Source organism: Nothoprocta perdicaria, unplaced genomic scaffold (assembly GCF_003342845.1).
Source record: "Nothoprocta perdicaria isolate Ctin4 unplaced genomic scaffold, notPer1 scaffold_152, whole genome shotgun sequence".
NCBI lineage: Eukaryota > Metazoa > Chordata > Aves > Tinamiformes > Tinamidae > Nothoprocta > Nothoprocta perdicaria.
Window position 1 is genome coordinate 986258 of NW_020454672.1, and position 20739 is coordinate 1006996.

At 36.7% G+C, this 20739-nt stretch overlaps 1 protein-coding gene across 1 annotated transcript in view; it reads left to right on the forward strand.

The window, feature by feature from the left end:
• Positions 1 to 20739, forward strand: part of DLG2 (discs large MAGUK scaffold protein 2) — a 597632-nt gene that overhangs the window by 388079 nt on the left and 188814 nt on the right. Inside the window, exon 13 of the mRNA XM_026034918.1 lies at positions 14409 to 14511. Within this exon, the coding sequence (XP_025890703.1) occupies positions 14409 to 14511 (103 nt within the window). The remainder of the gene's footprint in view (positions 1 to 14408; positions 14512 to 20739) is intronic.

The window sequence follows — 20739 nt, forward strand, 5'->3', positions numbered from 1 at the left end:
GTGGGTTGTACAATGGGAAGGATCCCAAGCACACAGCCCTCCAGGCTCCTCTGGAAGCTTTGACTTAGCCATCTGGACAAGGCCTGAAATTCCAGTTTACTTTTCCCAAATGCCACCAGATGGCACCACAGGATCGCAGTGACAGAGATCTGCCTCGGTAAACTAAGCAAAATCTTAGGAATAACAGGGATAGCCATATTTTTATATGTAATTGACTGAAAATGTTGAAAACATATCTCAGAAATCAGAGAGATATTCAAAATGCTTTTGTGCAGAGAGACAAAATGAATCATAGCTGAACCCTGAAGGCAAATAATGGAAAATGGAAAATGCAATAAAAGAATTAAGGGTTTCAAATGGCAAAGTGTTTCAAATAGCAAAAAATGAATTAAATTGCAGTATTATGATAAACTATTTTTTGCTTCCCCCCTCCAATACTTTTTAATGCTGGTTTCTTGTTGCTGTAATTCCCTATATTCCTGTGATTAATTACTAAAACAAATCCTTCTTGATTCTGTCTTTAAAATATAGTAATGTAAATATTAACAATATGAGTGAATATATGCTTCCCGAAACCTATTTACTTTATTAAGTCTAATCTAAACATTATCAAATAGTATTTAAAATACTAATTGACATATAACACTGGAAATTATATTAATCGACTTACTAGAATTTTGCAGAAAGTCTGGGCTAGGACTAGAGTTAGAGGCAGCTTGCACTCTGATCTAACCCCAGGTTCTCCATCTATTAGGGAAATACAATCTATAGGACAAATATAATGTTCCTTGATGACATCCTTGCACTTTAAAATTCTACTTACCATGCTAAATTATATGGTCTATCAATGTTAGGCAATATTTTGTTGTATAATGAAAATCATCTGCCTGTGCACAAATGATTTGCAAGAGCTATAAGGCCATACATTGTGCATACATCTTTGCTGATAGGCAGTTGCACAAGTCTCATATTTTTAGAAAAGAGGTAAACAGGGACTATGATGTAATTTTTTCAGGGCAAAGTCCTAGGGGAGAAAATACAATCATATTCAATCAAAAAGTTTGACTGAATGTGAAAGCCACACCAAAAAGCTATGCTTTAATATTTGATATTTATAATTCTTGATTCTTAAAGTTGCTACATATTTCCAAGTGTCTAATTCCAACTGCAGTCAAAGAAGGCTGGAGATCAGTTCAGATGGCCAACTACAAGGTGTCAAGAGTGAGCTGAATTGCTCTACAGGCTTCATTGACTCTGGTGATTGGGTGTCTGTTGACTTTAAACACTTAGCACTCATGTGCCTGCCTATATTTGGGAGTCTTAAACACACACTGAATCTCATCTTTCATGCATGTTTCCATTATATACGTTGGATTATTCCTCTTACTTGAGCACAGAGAAAAGTTAAATAAAATCATGGACAATAAAAACAGTATCAATTTTATTTTGTTCTCCTGAAGGAATGCTTTAGTAGCAAGATAAAGTGTGGCTCAGAAGTAGGACCAAGAGACAAAAACATGTTTTTGCTCTGGGAACTGGGGAACTTCATGCAGGAGTCTGGAACAAGCCTGGAGTAACGCATCCAACCATCTACCCTAAGGAAATAATAGGATAATGGTGCAATAAGGATAGGAGAGAACAGGTTGCACTGKGGGAGAACATGCAGTACTTAAAATAAATCAGTGCTCCCATTTTTCCTATTGCCTGACTTGAATTGGATATTAATTGCCGAATTCTATATCAATTTCCTCTTGATCTAGCATATTATACAACACTGGTATATGAACATCTCAGTTCTCTATTGCCTCTTGTCTTTTTGTACAAGGCTGTCGCTTTTAGAGGGAGGGTGATCTCCAACAGTGGTCTGATTTTGTCTTGTGTTAGTGCCTTGTCATGCTATCATTTTTGTGAGGAGGTGTTTGCTTTCCCTCACAAACAGTTTAGACACTTCTCTTGCCACCCAGTTCCTATCACTTCTCCTCCCACACAACTCCTACCCACCTTCTCACTCTTATCTGTAGCAAAAATAAAATATGCATTCAAAAAATATAATGTTCTGCAATTTCTGCTCCACAATGTGCTGTATATAGAGCAGAATAGAATGTAAGCGCTTTGCCTTTTTATAGCAAATATTTATGCTTCCTTTTGCAGCAGTTAGAAGTGACCTTTAGTTTGACCTCCCTTACTCTGTTACAGGGAAGCTTTCAGGTTTTCTAATTTAAACCCACTTTTTTTGCTCATGGTAAAAGCAATAAAATACTAAGGACAAAGACTGTGTTTTGTTACCTAGTTACAAAATTGAAAAAAAAAAAAAAAAAAAAAAAAGTGTACTCCCCACTGACTGAATCATCTCCACTGAGCACATCCCCAAAATGGGCCAGATGATGGAGATCTCTCTAAGGTCTGCAATCCTTTCTCCAAGGTACATCAGCCTGCTGCTTTATATTTTTTAACATTAAACTTAACCATTTAGCCAATAGTAAAAAATATAATTTATATACCATTATGTATGGAAAATTTTAGCATGTAGTCAGCATAGTGACTTAAACTGGCAGATTAATTCACATAGGCCRTTTTAGAGAAGTAAACTTGTTCAGTAGATCAATGGAAGAAGTGGTTTAAAAACTTTTGAGATTGATATGCTGCATGCTAGATAAATCTGGAAAAGGAAAATCTCTGTAGAGGGAGAATGGGAGATAAAAACACAGATGTGTTCATATGCAAGTAGGATGACACCACCTGGAAGGTCATGTACATGAAGCTTCTTACAAGCAACTAGTGGATTAATCAAAGTTCAGGCTTTGCTAATACTGGGAAAGGAGTAGAGCAGGACATACAACCCTTTAGGAACCTATCTAACAGATAGCTAACAGAATGTTATAGCTGCTTCTGGAGCACAGTTTGCCTTATCCTAAATTGACATTTTATAGGTCAGATGTGCATTGTGCTGTAGAAGCATGTGTTTCTTCTACTGGTTATAGAGTTTGGGACAAGTCCTCAAATAAAATCATACCCAAACTGAGCAAAAACCTAGTAGGTATAGATACAGAATGAAATTTAACTGGCAAGGATTATAAAAAGTAAGTAGAAAATATAGCCAAGAAAAAAAAAAAAAAGAATAAATGAATTTCTAAATACTTGGAGAAAAAAAAAATTTAAAGATGAGACTGTGAAAGTTGACAAATTTAGTGTATTTTTTCTTTTCTTTTTCTTCTTTAGAAAAGATGTTCGTAATCGTCCTGTTGGTCTCTTATGAACATCTTCGTAAAGAGGTGGACCACATGTCCTCTAARAGCTAGGGAAGAAAAGAAAAAGCATAGATGCTATCATGACAGGATTACACCATGGGAAGATCAGAGGAATTYGCTACTGAGGAAACAGTAGATTAATCTAAGCTCAGGCTTTGTTCATAACTTAGGGAATTTCAGGGATTCCAGGTAAATTGGAAATGGCAATAGGTTTTTAAGAGTTCTCTACCTTTTTTTTTTTTTTTTGTGGGACTTCCCAAATTAACTCTGTTTCACTTTTTACAATACCTGCTTAATCTAGAGATRTATGTCAAGCACTTCTTTTCATCATGCTGGCTCAAAAGCCTCAAGAGGGACGAAACCAAATYACCCAAAATCTCTGTATAATGAGATTTTTAGAGGTTCAGAGGCAATTGGACAACCAGAAAATTTGCAAATGCAAATTTATGCTTTTGAAAAACCCYCTCCTGTATCTGTTTAAATAAATGCCTTATTCTGAGAAAAGCTCCTTCTTTTTCCATGAAGCTTTGGAGTGCAAAGCCCATGTCAGAAAAGCTCTAGCATCTTCTTTGACCATAAAAGTTTATGTTAATGAACTGTGAGATGTGTTTACGTAAACATTACCATCTATAAATACTTACCCTTAAAGAAAAGCTCTGCTAGGAAAACTTAYTTTGGTATTGTTGATAAAGATATAGATCTGATGACTGGCAGTGGAACTTAGACATGTTCGGCCTTGGAAATTGATGCACTTGTTTTGTGGTCAGGGTATCTAGAGTATCTTCAATTTCCATTAAAGCTGGTAGGCTTATCACTCTGGGTGTTCAAAATAAAATAGATAGCTTTCTATTACACAAACTTAATACAACTTCTGGGGAAAAAATACTGCTGGTGTATGCTGGAATGCGGTTTATTACAGGTGACTCTAGAACTCCCTATTGGCTTTTATATTAATTTAGGAATCTTTATCCCTGATGAAGAGAGATTTCTCTCTGCTCCCTTCCTTCCTCCAGATTTTTTCAATATATAAGATATAATGCAATTGCCTTAATGAAGTAACTGTTTTTTAACTTATCTCTGATATTTCCAAGTGTCTGATTAGAACCTAATAGATTATGATAACAATCATCATGAATGAGACATGTCTTTTTTTTGCCAAGCAGTGCTAGGTATCAGACCTGTCAGTTATGTGCCATGTGAAGCTAGTAAATTGCCCTAGACTACCGGCTGTGTATTTTTGTTAAGATGAAATCATCAGTTGCTTCTAAAACATTCATTTTGCAATTGCCTGAATGAGGAGAAACGGTGTTTCAGATGCCAGATTGCACGCTCTTCAGCTCCTAATAGTTTAAGGAGGAGTTCACATTCAGTTCAAACACTCTAWATTAGCAAATTTTGTTATAAAGCTGCCAGACAGAATTATGCCACATCTGATATACTGAGGAGTCAGGGTGAGCTCTTCACCCTTCGGTGCAGCCTCCCCATCAGCCTTACAATGAGTGACTAAACCCACAAATTTGAAAGCCAAATTGTTCCTGCTAGACCAAATGGCTACATCCCTGAGCTCTGTTCATTCACAGATTTGCCTCAGGCGGGACTTTTGTGTAGTATTTAGGCTAATTAGACTCCAGGCATTATTCTGCTCTATTGCCCAATAAGTTTGGGGTTCTTGAGTGATTTAAAAAACTGAAGATGCATAATAAAAGAATTTGGCCATCCCTGAGATAGGGAATTTGAGTGATATACGCAGTAAAATGAGTGGGAGTGGGAGTGGTGGGAGATATTTTCCAAAGAAGAAGCTAGATATATCCTTTTCCTGAGCAAGAAAGTGCACTAGGGCAATATCAGTAGCAAAAACAAATACAGAATACATGAGGTCATTTCTTTTCCATTTTTTTTTTTTTAAATGTTTCATTTCAGACTATGGAACATTATCTATTCAAAGTATGCTTGTCACATAATCCTAATCTAGAGAGCCCCAAATTAACTGTGAATATGCTTATGGCTGTTTTAGTATGAAAACATAAACATTTAACACTTCATCTAGAACTGAACATTTCAGTAGGGGCAAGCTCCCACTGAACCATTGCTAAGTTTCCTCATGGTCACTGGATTAAATTTAGTATGGATTTTCTGTGACATAAACCAATGGTCACCTCAGTGTTTTGGCTTTTCACAGGTCACACCACCATGATATGTGAACATAGAAACATGCCAAATTCTTTAATCTGTCAGGGTCTCACTGCTTGCGGTCTCACAATTCACCAGTGCCTTTGTGTTCCTAAGCAATCTCTACATTTGATTCACCTTTGTATTTCAGTGCCTGACTAGCAGCTTCAGCCAGCTTGCTGGCTTCAGCTTGAAGTACAGTTTTTATCATCTTCAAATTACAAGACACTCATTAAAATGGAAGTCTTCACTTCATTTCCAAAGCAGGAGAATTGCAATAATTATCTATGTTTACATTATCCTTAGAAACTCAAATGTAAGCTAAAAACGCGGGAACATTATGAGCAAGACAGATCAATGATAGTGTCTCTATATCTGTATACTGAAAGAAAAAATTGCTCTAACAAGTTGGCTTGGCAGAAGCCAGTGTATGYAAAGTGACTGCTACTGATAGGGAAATGCCTAAATGTCCCGGGATGAGCACAGGAGTTGGGGAAATCCAAGAGCTGAAAATAGAAATGGGGAGAAAGTTGATTAATTCAGAGACAGAAGGCAGGAAAGAGAATGGAAGTCAGTCACAATAAAAGTAAAAGCTGGGGGAGGGAGGAAAGGCAATTTGGTGTCAGTTTGTAGTAGGAAGTCTGAAGACAGCAGAAATTGCRAAGGAGAGTGAATGTGTGAAAGCASACTAGGATTGAAAAGATGACAYTCCAGTGAGATGTCTGAGATAGGTGGTGGCAGACGTATGAGGGAGCTTGAGTGACCAGACAGGAGGAGGGAAGGTAGGAAAGCAACAACTAGATTTGAATTTAAGGATTGGTGAAGAGCAATTCATTTTAGCACAATCAAATGTTCTTAGTTATTAAGTATTTTATTTGATTAATGAGGGTTTAATTGTATTAAATGATGGTATTAATGGAAAAGCTGATATCAATATTTATTTCAAAATTAGTTTATAGATATTAGCCTGTGCTATTTGCACAGTATTCATATACAATATTTGTCATTAGTAACAGCAGTTGTCTTAATATGAAAAGACCACATATGTGTCTCAGTCTAGACTTCGGCATTAGCAATGAGATAAAATGCCAAATGAGATTATCTTGTAGCTGGACGACATCCAGCTCAGGTTAGTAACAGAATTAACTGGTAGTTATTTAGTGACCTGAATGAAATAATGCTCATGTCCGTTCAGGCTCCATTGAGCCTATGTGTCTTTTGCAAAAGCCAGAATTTATTTCAAACCCAGTTTGAACAAGTTCTGAAGAATTCAGATGGAACTGGGAGGAAACAGCGCTTAAGGCTATCATTGGAGCGAACGTCACTGAAATTACTTCAGTCTCAAGTTGCCAATCTGGCATCATTCGCAAATGCTGCATTCATGTGGAACACAGTTTTACTATAAGAAGAATTTCTCTGTACGGTTTGGGATAATAAAGACTCTTTGACTATGGTTATAGGCTTAACAGGTACCCTTTGGAATGATTCATGTCTTCTGGTGAGTCATAGAGCTTGTTAGTAGGATTTGCCGTACTATAAAAGGAAATGTGTACAGGACGTCATTTCATTAATATTAATYATCTTACTGCTTCAGAGGTGTAGTAGTGCTTTGAAACCTCTTTGAAATGGCTCATCTTCCTCTTTCAGCTTTCTGTTGGGAAAAGGCATACTAAATCACATAAATTCTACCCCCACAGTGATTCTTGTTTTCYGGAGAGAAAAGGATTTGCTTTTAAAAGTCCAGCTCATCAGAGCATAAAAATCAGCTTACCAGAGGCAAAAGCCATAACTCTAAGGTAGCAAGATGAAGCTGAAAAGATTGTTAAAGTTGTTGACCCATAAAGAAAGAGAGAAACGGGAGGTTGGCCACGGAGAAGAGCCRACATGACACAGTATTATATTTTCAGTGGAGTTTAGGATGAGATAACCAGTGTAGTTTAAACTAGCAGTTTTAACTAATCGGAAGAAAATGTAGGCACAAAAAAGAACAGGAGAAGTGAGAAAAATGAGACAAATGCTCTAAATGGGAGCCTGAGAATTTAAAGGAAGGTAAGTTGGAGAGTGAAGACTTTTCTTCCCCTGTGTATTTTTTCCCTTCTTTATGAACATTTTCTTCACTAGCAAGGCAAAACTGTTTTATAGTCTTTCTTTTTTTCTTCTTTTCTTTTACTTTTTAACCAGAGGGACATCTCTCACATCTGTGCTTATGCCCAGGTTTTTGGATGAGCTGTCCACAGTGCTCAGGGCACTTAGCCCAGCACTGCTCTCCTTTAACGCAGCCATTTGCGACTCTTGCAAAAGTTTAACCTCCAGCTAGCTCTGTTGGCATCTACTTACAAAATGATGCTTTGCCAAAGCTGAAGTACATTCATACTCAGCAAAGAGCTTTAATTTGGCAACGTGCACTAATTTCTTGTAATTCTTTTACTTTTCACTGAAATATTTCAACTGCAGGACATTCTGTGGGACTGTTATGCCATGCCCTGGTGAGAAAAGTCTTCCCTAAACGTGTTCTGGGCAGTCACCTCATGCTGAAGTGTATCTCTAATGTGTATTTTTCCAGTATTCCCTATCTCACTGGAAGAATGTATTCCCATCATCTAAGGGATGATGCTCTATGGTTGCTGATGGTTCTATTAGGAACCATTTTTGGTTCCTAATGATTAATGAGGACCACTGGTTCAGCTTCTCTCCCTTTCCTTTTCTAGTTCTTTTAGGAAAAGTTAAGAGGGTCTGCAGAGTTAAAGCAGATGTGTAGGGTTCTTCATATCTTTGCTTAATGCAGTCAATGGGAAGTCTGGCTACAGGAGTTATGTTTTCTACTCAAGTCTGTTTTTCACACTCCCAAAGATCTTATTTTATAAGTTCAAGAAATACAATAATTCAGTCATGGCTTAAGAAATCTGCTCTACAAACTTCTGCTGCTCCACAGCAAAGAAGTTCCATTTCTTTGCCATTTTACAATATAAAATCACTGTACAATGTTACTAACAGCTCAAAGAAGAAATAATAAAAAAAAAATCTATGTTTCATCTCCAGAAAAGGGACTTGGTTTTCCCTTTCTTTGCAACTCAACAAGAGATCCCAACTGTTCATGTAAATGCTTTGAAAACACAAAATAAGATGACTTTAATATAGATTATTCTGCTAACCTCCACTCTATTTTGAATGACCTAGATATGAATCATGCTCAAGCTAATGTAACATGAAAAGAGACTGTAGTAAATCTTTAATTGGCACAGTTCGGAATTGAGCAAATTTGTGCTAATATGGGCTATCCAATCAAATATTTTAAAGAAAATATGACCCTTCCAATTTTAAAACAGCATTGTTTATTCAAAATACAAATTTTATCTTTTTTTTTTTTTTTTTTTACATTATGATTCCGTATGAGGTTAATAGTACTTTGAATCAGTGAAGTCAGGGGGAATGACTATAATACTAATTGCTATGACCTGCAGTTATGTCTTTTTAGTTTTGTAATTTTGTCTGTAGTTTTTAACTACAGTCTTTTGTTATAGCACTTCCCTATGTTTGTAAGCTTTCTAACCATTCACTTCTGCAGCACATAGAAGAGACAGACAGCTGTATAAGCTGCAGGCTTTTCTTATTTCCATTATGTCAAATTCATTTTGGAATTAGGCATCAGAAATTGGGCAGTCAAATTCATTCTCGGCTAGGGCATCAAGATTGTGCAGTCAAGTTTGGAACAACAATGCTGCTTTTCGTTATTATATAACGTTTCTTAAAGGAATCTAGCCCATTTAATAGATGTAATTAAAGTATTATTTTGGTGCAAAAGGCAGGAAGAAGAGTATTATTCACTTTACCCTTCATACTATCAAACAAAACACTTTTGTTCTTTTTACCTGAGGGTAAGAATATGATTAGGATGTGTAAACTAATGTTTTCTTTCATCGAGATTGGACATGTACTTATGTTTTTCAAGTAGAAGGGCTAAGACTTGATTATGTTTGCTTTTAAATATTGGGAAAGAATACTACTCAAGGCAGAATGCAGTTATTTTGCCCAGTTCTTCTCTTCTGTATGCAGTCAAACTAGGCCATATGAAGGCTCTTTCTAACTTTATTGTCTAATATTTGGTACTGAGGTCCTCTCCCAGGCACTGATGTACAAAACAGTATTAAAATACCTTCCATTTACCTATTTGACAACAACTGATTGAGTTCTGCATCTGTGTATCTAGAAGAGCAAGATCACTGTTTCTTCAATCCAGCGTAAAATCAGGCCCAGTGAACTGTTACTTGTTACTTAATCTGCTTTGTCTAGCTTACTTATCATTTGATAAAAATATAGAAGACAGATAGAACTGAGAAGGTGTTTTCTTTCTGCCATCTTTTGCTCTTGCAATTCTGATTTCACTATTCAGACCTGAAAACTCATCATCAAGAATCTAGCCTCTATTTTATACAACTGTTTTCAGAGGATTTCTTTCATTATAATGTATTGGTGTCGGCAGTGTAGTCAATCATTTCCTCCGCAATAAGCATGCAAAGGGTGGTAAGCCATTTGCCATTTCAGTGGCTTCTTGTGGTTCTGAGGAAAAGATAAAAAAAAAAACTTAAGTTAGTTTTGGTGGAATTATTGCCTTATTTGTATATCCYTTATGCTTTATTGGAAGATTATATAGGTACATATAGATAGAACAATTATTTTTCAAAGCAGAAAGAGAATAAGAATGTAGTACCTCTGTTCTTTCATATATCCACTTTTTTGGATACCTTCACTTCCACTTTTTTATTACTTACAGAGAGATTATTAATACTTATTAAAAAAATTTTAAATTTTGTGTTCTATTACAACAAGTCTTATTATAAGACCACCACCGGATATCAATATAATGCTTAAGAGAGTCTTGTATTTTCCTGAAGTCTGCACTTTTAAGTTTAAGTCTAAACATCTTTTTTTCCTAGGCCTGCTAATATTGACCAGATGGCATGATCCATATTCTTGTCCTCAGACCAGGAGCTGAGGAATTCAGATATCTTTACATTTTTCTTCAGCACATCTCATTGCTTCTTCCTCACGACTTTCTCAAGTGCTGTGTATATACAGAGAGAAACACTGAGAAAAGGAAAGCTTTCTACTAAAGGAAAAGTGATCTGACTTCAACATTCTATTGTCCAAAGACCTACAATCCCAGTTAAGGTTTCCTAGATGGCGTGGTATGGCTACCGTGATGCTTAGAATTCAGAAATCTGCCTCAATCCCCCAGAATGCAAAAGCTGTGGCTGCAAAAATCAACAAGTACTTATGCTGCAGATACATGTGTGCCTCATAGCAATACAACTGTGTCTTCATGTCCTCACTAAATAAGGGTAGGGACATTACAACTCTTCCTTTCCCAGTATCCCAGAATCCCAGAATGGTTGAGGTTGGAAGGAGCCTCTACAGATCATCTAGTCCAACCCCGCCTCCTCAAGCAGGGACACCCAGAGCATGGGGCACAGGGTGGCAGCCAGGCAGGTTTGGAAGATCTCCAGAGAAGGAGACTCCACAGCCTCCCTGGGCAGCCTGTTCCAGGGCTCTGTCACCCTCACAGTAAAGAAGTTCTTACTCACATGCAGATGGAACTTCCTTGCGTTTTTATTTATACCCATTACACCTTGCCCTGTCACTGACCACCACTGAGAAGAGTTTGCTCCCATTCTCTTTACATCCTCCCCTCAGATATTTATGCATATTGATAAAATCTCTTCTCAGTCTTCTTTTCTCCAGGCTAAACAGGCCCAGCTCACTCRGTCTTTCCTCGTAAGAGAGATGTTTGAATCCCATAATTGTCTTCATTACTCAGTAGTATTTCTTCAAAAGTCTTCTCTACAGAGGTTGCAAACTGAGTCCAAATTGATATCACATTGATTTCTAGATAATATCAGTATCATACTTCACAACAGATCAAACTTTATGGGACTAAAAACTGTGACTTCTTCCTTTTGCTCTTTTAAAATGCACTTAATTATTGTCCTCTATAATACTTTTTTCCTAAACTTAATTTAAAAAAGTTTTTGGAAGAGTCTGGGTTAATCTTGCCATCCACAGAGTTTGTGTTCATGTACACAACTTTGATAAATACATTTGAACTCTTGACTCATTCAGAGCTTCCACCTTCCTTACATCTGTGACTTTCAAACAGGAAAGCTGGAGAACTGGGAACTATTGTTCCCTAATAGAAATTATGAAATTAATTATCTTTCATTTGGGCTATGCTCAGAGTTCCTTTTCAGGGGCATTTGTGTTTTACCTGTTAATCAAGGTATTCACTTCTCTGCACATAATCTAAATAAAAATTTGACACACATCAGATAACAGAAATGTTGCAGACATTTTCAGAGTATGAGTGTATATGATCCAAAAATACCAGTATGTGGCAATAGCAGAACACTGAATAGTAGTCATGTCTACCTTTAGATTATCTGTATCACTGTAAGGACATGGCTGTTCATACATACCTCTCCATGAAGCATTATATTCTGGCACAGGCATCTGCTTTGAATGTTTTTTAAAGATGTATTAATCTTYCAGACTGCACTTCTGCTGCAATGTGCCCACCTTGCAGCACCTCCTTTAATGCACTTTAAAATATATCATCCTTGCATATGCTCTACCAACTCTTCTCTCTTCTGTCCATTAAGATGTGTATTCTCATGAAAAAGTTATAAAGCATGGTGGCTTTGTGCTGTGCTTATTCCCAACATATGCTGTCCAGAATGTCTAGGATATRTACATGGATCAAGCAGGCAATAGGAGCAAAGAATTTCTGATTTCAAGTGGCCAGTGCTCGTACCCATCCACTGTCAAATACACATGTGGACAAAATAAAGAAATCCAGCTGCTAACACAAAGAAATCCAGCTGCTTTTCGTGCAACATAACTTATAATTGACTTTTTGGTTCACGTCACTACTGTGATTGTATAATCAGTCTTATTTGCCTAGGGAAATGAGCAAGGTCAGATTGCAATAGATCATATTTTTCTGTTTTGGAAGTTATGTGCTTTCTTTCTGAATCTGAAGATAAGCCACTATATAAATCATGCGTCAGAAAAATCCTAGACCATCTGTAACTTGAATAGAACAACAYTTTTAATGATATTATGATATAGCCAGTTGAACTTCAGACTTAATTTTTATTAGAACAGAGGAGCTGCTTTTTTTATGGAGAAGATGGGTGGAAATATTAAGCAGTCATTAAATGTGTAACTTGAAAAAAGTTTTTGACAGGAAAAAAAGCTGGGTTGTTTAGGGAAAAAAAAAAAGTGTTGTTTTTTTCTCCTCCACTGCCATTAAAGGGAACAAAAAAAGAGGAAAGATATTTTTTGTGACAGATTTCATGTGGAAAACTTCAGTTCTTGTGGAATCATGATGTCAGATATATGAAGTATCATCTAGACAATTATGTCCTTGTACACAAGAAAAAGTGTAGTGTGATCTTCTGGATCAGAAGCTATGAGATTTCCTGTGTTGAATGTTATTACTGTCAAAAAGTGGGTTATTTGGGGACATAGTATTCAATTCACACTTTAATAAGGACTAAGTTTTGTCCTACAGTAATAAATGTGTGACCAAAACATAATGTTCTTCAAGATTTGATGACAGACAGCAAGTTAAAATGTGTTAGCTTCTAAATTTAATTTAGAATAATCGAAATAAATTTATTTGTAGGAGATTTCATCACCACTATTTGTAAAGTTCTGCGGAATCCACTTTATTTTTGTCCAGCATTAAAAAGTTGTTAAAAGTTAAATAAAATAAAATCCATGTTTTCAATATATGCTTACTCACTGTATGCTAGTACCTGATAAAAACAAACAAAGAAACAGTTACTGATGTTGAGAATTTGGGACCTGTGCTCTCTGGCCTGTTTGCCTGTGAAATCTATAGTATAGAACTCTCTCTTTTTTTTTTCTTTTTTTTTTCTCTTTTTTTTCTTTTTTTCACATATTTTTCTTTTCTCTTGAGCAATAGGAGATGGATTTCTGTCCTGATAGAGTTGTTTACATTTCAGATTTTTTCTGTTCCTCATAAAACATTATGAAATGGAAATCTTTAGAAGTGAAGAGGGAAAAGAAAAAAAAAATCACACATACTTCAATAACACTGCCTTTGCAGAGATAGATTCATATTACTGCAATAGTTAATAATTCTGTAGGAAAAATAGAAATAGCTCTGACAACAAAACCTGAATTAGGAGGAAAATTCTGTAAATGATGCAGAGAAGTGATATGGTCCTAGGTCTTCCTTACAGAGAGGGCTGTATGTATCTTTATGGATGATTGCTAGGGAAGCAGGGACAGAGTAAGAGGGCTCGTTAGRAGAGGGCTGTTTATCTTCGTGAAAACTAGTTCATCAAAATCCAGAAAGTTTTAACTTAGTTTAATTAGGATTTTGCCATCCAAAATGTTTTCTTCAATAATTTCTGTCCAGCTTTCCATTTTGGCTCCTTTCCATGTGTCTTGTGACCATACGTACTAACTGACATCCATTGTGCCTCTTCCTTGGGATGTTGCTGACTAAACCAAATCTTCACACCAAATCTGCAAACCAAAAGGGCATTGAAACTGCCCACAGCTCTTTTGGTTGGATTCTCGCTTCATTCCAGTCCAGCTTACACCATTTACACAGCATAAAACCATCATTCAGAAGTCAGAGGAACCTGTGTTCAAATACTCAACATGACTAAGTTAAACCTGGTAGCAACTCGGTAGCAAGATGGGAAGATCTATATAGTCAGTGAGAGAATGGATGTTGTGAAAAGAGGATGATAGACTTTCTATTGTGAAAGTTCTTTGATCAGCAGTTTTTGCCAGATACTCCATGTATGTCCAGGTGGCCCTGGAGCTACAGATTGGCCTTGCAGAGCCTGGCTAGAAGAGCCAACTGACTTTTGTGTCCCTCAGATATTAAACAGGAAAGTGCTGTCTTTCTACTTAATGTTAAGCTTCTCAGAACTGTTGTTTGCATTTCTCCTGTAGGTGAATGGTATTGATCTTCGAGGTGCTACCCATGAGCAGGCTGCAGCTGCGCTAAAAGGAGCAGGGCAGACGGTAACAATCATAGCACAATACCAGCCGGAGGGTAAGTAAAATAATAAACTTAAGGACATACAGGAAAAGATAAGTGCTTTAAAACCACTATTTAAAAGGATGAGGCTGTTGTAGCTAGTGCTTTTCCCAGCTATCATTAGAAGTCACCCAGAAAGAAAATTCAAGTGACAATTTTATCCCAAAGAAGTGACTATATTTTTATTGAAATTTTTGCCTTGAGAAGTGTTTTATGCAACTGTAAAAACTGTCTTTAAGTGTGCATATAAGACAGAAATCAATGCATCATCATTTTATTTTCATTATTGCTTATTCTGTGCTCCTCCCTTTTCTCTTGTCCTGGAGATAGATACTGCCAAAAGAAGTTAACAATGAGCAGTAATGCCAGGAAGATGTAAAGTTGTCCGAGAGAGCCATGTTTAGAATTAAAGATAAGATTTCTTCCTGGTAAATGCATGCAGCCCTTTATTATTACTACTAAATGACTGTGCTCTAGGAGAATTAGCCCTGGGTAGCAATAATTTGCAAGGGAAATGTGCTAAATAAAACTATCAATAGGAAATTTAGTAATATATCAGACATTTAAGGTGGGATTTGTCTCACCCAGCTTTTAATTTCTAGTATGAAGATTGCTAGAGTTTAAGCTAGTCAGTTGGGCTCTGTTTCATCGGAGAGAAGTAGGCATGGAYTGATCCAGAGTGAAGCAACAGATCTCCATCTCATTCTCCACAAGCTGTGTTTTTTCCTAACATGAACTTTCTGGTAGGAACTTGAGATCATCTTCCTCCACAGCAGTTGTTACCATGAACCTTTCTCTGGGTGAATGCTGATCCTGCCGGTAACTGTTAAGACTTGCTGGCATCATTTTATCAGTTCTCAGTAAACACTGCAATAACTAAATTTAGAAGCACTGCTAGAACCTCTGAAATCATTCTTGGTTCTACCTGCCTGTACCTGCCCACAGCACACGTAGGTCTCAGGTGAAACAGTGCAGTTTTAATAGTAAGTTCTGCTGGTCATTTTTGTCAGACACACTGCGGAGATGAATTGATAATGTCAGAGTTTATGCCACATCATACCTTCTTTTGGGTCTCTGAATCCTGCTAATAACATATGAAGAGAAAAAAAGTGTTTAGCCAAACTTATAGTTGTGCTTCAGATAAGATATGATGCACCCATTTATGTGCTTATCTGCACTTGAGTCATCAAGCAGAATAAATTAGACCACACAAAGAAATGTGCAGAACAAAGGAAATTGTAGGAGTGTTTATGTTTTGTTAAATAAGCGGAGCATCTTCATATAACAATGCATAAGCAATAATCAGAGTTATTTCAAAGATTTATTGAAAAGCAATTTCATTGCAGATAGTCAGCCACAGTGGATTCTCAATAAAAACATGTTCCCATTAGTTGTGGTAGTCTCATTTGCCATCTAGGGATTTTAAACTGCGATTATGACTGTGATATTTGAGTACTTAGAGCAATCAGTGGCATTACAGAGTTGCTCTCTGTCGTTGTAAATGCGCAGAATATACATTGTTTGAGAGATTTTCCTTTTATATTTGAATTTGCAGTTGATGTATTTATTCCCTGCATTTTACCATCTCCGTACTCATCAGATTCAATTTTAGCAAATATGCAATTCAAACAGTGATTTTTAAATCCATCAACTATGATATTGCCTGTTTATTCCTGTAATGGTGCACCATTCACCAGGAGCCCTGTTAATGGAAGACTAGGCCACGTTGTGTGGCTCATGGCCATTCAAACACAGCCAGTTTTCTATTTCACCCATATTGTCCAGGACCCAGAATAAAGTGGGGCTGGGAAAAGAATGGGGCATTAAACCTAGCATTTTACAGAAAGTGATAGGATTTGTTCAGGTAGTGAGAGGAGCTTGAGTCCCATACCTTGTCATACCAGCCAAGGAACTCAGCCCAGCCTGAAGAATTCATTTTGTTCTGAGATGCTGGTTAATGCAAACTGTGTAGATACAGATGTAAAATTAAGTATTTCATTCCTTAAAAAAGACCCAACAGCAAAGAAACCTGAAACAGGTTTAAAGGAGCTCTTTAAATAATCTTGCCATAAAATTATTTAAGAGTTTTTGCAACACATAGAAAGACAAAAATATTCTTGCTGTATCAGCATAAATATTTAACTTATTCTAAAAATTCTGCAAAACTCTATCTCCTTTCTGTGTAATTTTTGCTTGATTCATATTCATCCTATCTTAGCATGAAGCATATATTGGAATTACTTTAAAAATGCTTCTTAAGCCAGTAAAGTGCATGAAGCAAAGTAGATCTGTAACTTGATTTTTTGATTCATACACTAAAAGCTCCAAGTTATTACTACAGCCACAGGATTTTAAGGACATCCAATAACAGTCACTGCAAGTGTAAATGGATACTTTTTTTTTTTGTCTTTTCCAGCTTATTAAGCATTTAYATCTTGCTACAAACTACATTATTCACTAAGAATTTTAGCTGTTGATATTCTGGATATTAAGTGATRATGAAATAAACGAAAGTCACTTTTAGAAGTAAACACTATAGAAACATCTTTGAAAGTTTATTTCCCTTGCCTTGCCTTAAACAATTCAGAAATTTATCTCAGCCTCATGTGAACTCACATTTGTGTTTATAGACCTGGCAGCAAATCTCATGAGAATGGCAACTCCTGCAAAACTAGGGCTTGCCTTCAACTTGAATTTCTTTTCCTGTGAGTGTTGTGGCACTTTGGTTCCACCTCTTCTCTGCAATGAACAAATGAGGAGGCTAGCAAAGACAAAATATGATAGCAACACAGACAATTTCCTTCCCGTACCTCTTCTGCTCTTTAATTCCCCTTTTCCACAGGTACATCACCTTTATTTCTCTCTTCTCTCTGAGAAGCAGACGAAGAAGTAAAAGAGATATGAAAGTCCAAACAGAAATACATATTCTGTGGAAAAAAAATACAGAAATTAGGAGTAAGAGGGAAGGGGATCACAGGCATTAAAAATCAGGCCTTGACACTGAGGCTGTTTCTAAGAGCCATAATGGGATTTTTTGAGGCATCTCTTACTTTCATTTTAGAAAACTGAAAATAATAAGTGAACTGTATCTATCTTATGTATTGTGTAAGTAGAGCTCAAGTGATGCTGAGCGTCATGTTGAGCAGTGATCACTCTAGTTCACTCCAGTGCATAGAGACTTGTGTGTGTGTCTAGTTTTAAGTATACAAGCTATACCGTGGGCTTCAAAAAGGCAATTTKGGGGGCTTTCATGTGCTGTTCACATGTCCTACACACAGTTTAAATGCAATTAAAGAAAATTTAAGGACAAAAAGAACATAGAACAAAGCTAGAAGAGGAACTGATCATTTATAATTAGCTTTGCTCTCCAATTTTTAGTATTCTTAGAAGCATTTTTTTCTTTCCTCCATGCTTAGCAGCTCTTTCAGATCTCTTTTAAAATTTGATGCAAATGTAGATCTAGAGAGTAGGCATTTCTCTTCTGAAAAATAAAAGACTGGCCTTGGGGAATAATCTTACAAAGGCAGAGCAGCGTGTGCTCACTAAACAATTAATTATAAATTAAAATTGGAATATATACTGCATGGGGAAATTCTAGGCTTTTAAGCAGTACCTGTTTTGATTTTAGGCAGTAGTGATAAACTGCAGTCCAAAATGGAAGGAATTAAGAAGTATTTAGACAGTGAAACTGATACATATTTTGAAAAGAGGAGCTTCATCTGAAATAGAGATGATTCCTCCTAAAAGTCACAGGTTGTTGGGAGGGAAGGAAAGACAGAAAGCTGGATGCCATAAAGGACCTGTTAAAAAGCTTTGTCCATTTTGTCATTTTATTGTGAAATGCTCTTAGTTATTCCCAGTGCACTACTGTGGAAGGGGTAGAATTTAGTTCGGAGATTTTTTCAGGTTATTCCATGCCAGTGGCCTGTAAGCTGTGCTGCACTGCAGTGTCACTGCAGCTCTTCCTCCACCACAATCCCTGGAAAACCCTTGAAGTGGTCAGAAGCTTTATGTGCTTTCCATCTTCCAAGCAAGCCGATTAGCTCCCTAATAGCTTGCATGAGGGGAAAACAATCATCAATTACAGTTTGATTAGACCAGCTGATAATACAGAGGTCAAAAATTTGTTACAGTGGGAGAATTTCAGCTTTCTGCTCTTTTGAGTTCTCTATTAGTCTAGCGATGCTGTGAATGGCCAGGAGCCCCCAGCGAGGTGGAGGGAGAGTCTCAGAYGGAGATATCCTGTGATAAGCAGAATCTTTCTTTGCCAACTTCAGCTATKGAAGTTATTGGAGAACTGTACGTATAATTATAGGGCATCTCATGACAGTGATGGTAATAAATTCACTTCTCAGTTCTTTTGTTCCTGACTCTGGGAGGCTCAGAGAGTGCATTATCACAGACCCAGCTCTGATGAGCTGCATCAGCCTTTACAAAAGCATAGTCCTTTTCTTATAGCCTCATCGGAGCTATTGATGCATGAAATCTCCTGCTTTTAAAATATTAGAGTGAAAATCCAGGGACCACTGTTAAAAATAYCACTTGGAACAAATTCAGGGATATCTTTTAGCTCCTTCCTCCATTTCATTCCTTGTTCCTCACTCAAAAAGGTAAACCACTTGTTTTCTATTTTGTTACAGCTAGCACATATGTTTCTGACTCAAATGTTTTACCTTTCTAGCTATGGGAGAAATAAGGCAAATACAAAACATTTGAGAAGAATAAATAATTGCATTTATTTGTCTCTGTCTAGGTATTGTCTGTAGCTTTGAACTTTTTTTATCAGCTGTTGAAAATCGAAAATGTCACTTAGATGACTTGGATAACRTTGCATCGATTTACTGCAGTTGGCTTTCATTATTTAGAAGCCACTGTATCTAATTGCCAAAGAATGCAAGATGCTAAGGTTACATTTCATGCATGTGCATTTAGGAATATAATGGGATCTAAGAATGTCCATATGGGATTTGACCAAAGGCCCATTTGTTGATGATCATGTCCAAGTAGCCAGCAGCTTAGGGAGAGGGATAAGAACAGGGAAAGCACATAGCTGTTCTTCCACTTCATACTTCCAGCATCCMTCCTGCATTTTTCAGCCTATGTGTTCTTTAATAAATGTGCAATTCTGTATATATGCATACGTATACATATATACACAATGTGTGCATATATACACACATCAAGGCTCACACGTTTGTGAAAAAGTTRTTTTTTTCCTTGTCCTAGAACCATTGCTTTTCCTTAACAGTATCAGAGAAGATTGTGCTCTGTTGTTTCAGATCCTAATTTATTAAAAGTAGTTAATAGTAATAAGCACTAAAGTTCTCCTGTTCAGCAGACAAGGACTGCTGTCTTATTCAAGCAACAATAGCAAAATAGCAAAGGCTGCTTTTTTTCCTTCTCTGCCTCTTTACATTGGCATCCCCAACTSTGCTGGTTTCCTTGTTTACTGATTTCTTCTTTTATCCATGTAAAGGAACAGTAGCCTGCTTTCTGTGACCAAATAAATTCCATGTCTTTTCACTTGAGCCTTTTTTTGGTCATCTAGTTAGAACAGATACTCATTTACCACTGGAATGTGGACTTGTTACTTTATTCCCTAGATCTAAGAAAGGTCTGGGGCTCCTATCTTGCTTATCCATAAAGTACCCAGTGAAATTAGCCAGATTGCACATAGCACTATGATGATAACTATTGCTTCTTCTAATAATTTTAGTGATTTTTCCTCAGCTGAAGTGCTGAAGTTCCCTGAGCAACAAATTGCTTGCTTATTTGTTGCCAAGATTACTGTAAAAATTATACTATTACATGTTTGCAATACTCAACCATATKTGATGTATCAAATACACACTCAAAATTAAAAGTCTGGCACTTAAAGTAATCCTGGAGTGATCCAGGTTATGTCAGCAGCTAATGCACATGGTTAGGTGTTGTGGTAGCTTTTGCTCTTTTACTTTTGATCCAGAGAATACCACTTTGGTGCCCTCAGACTACTGAGTATCACACCTGCCTGGCCATCGAAGATACTTTAGCTATAGCTTGTTTGCCTCTAGTTCCTGCATAATCTTTAGAATATGCTGCTTTTATTTTTATGCTCTTGGAACAATGTTTCAACCTCAGCATTTCATTGCACACACCAAGCTATCTTTCTCTCCAGTGAAAAACAATAAAAAATGTATTCCAAGTGAAAAGAGCAGTTTAAAAATCTCCTGATCTGCATTTAAATGACTTTCTCTTATCACG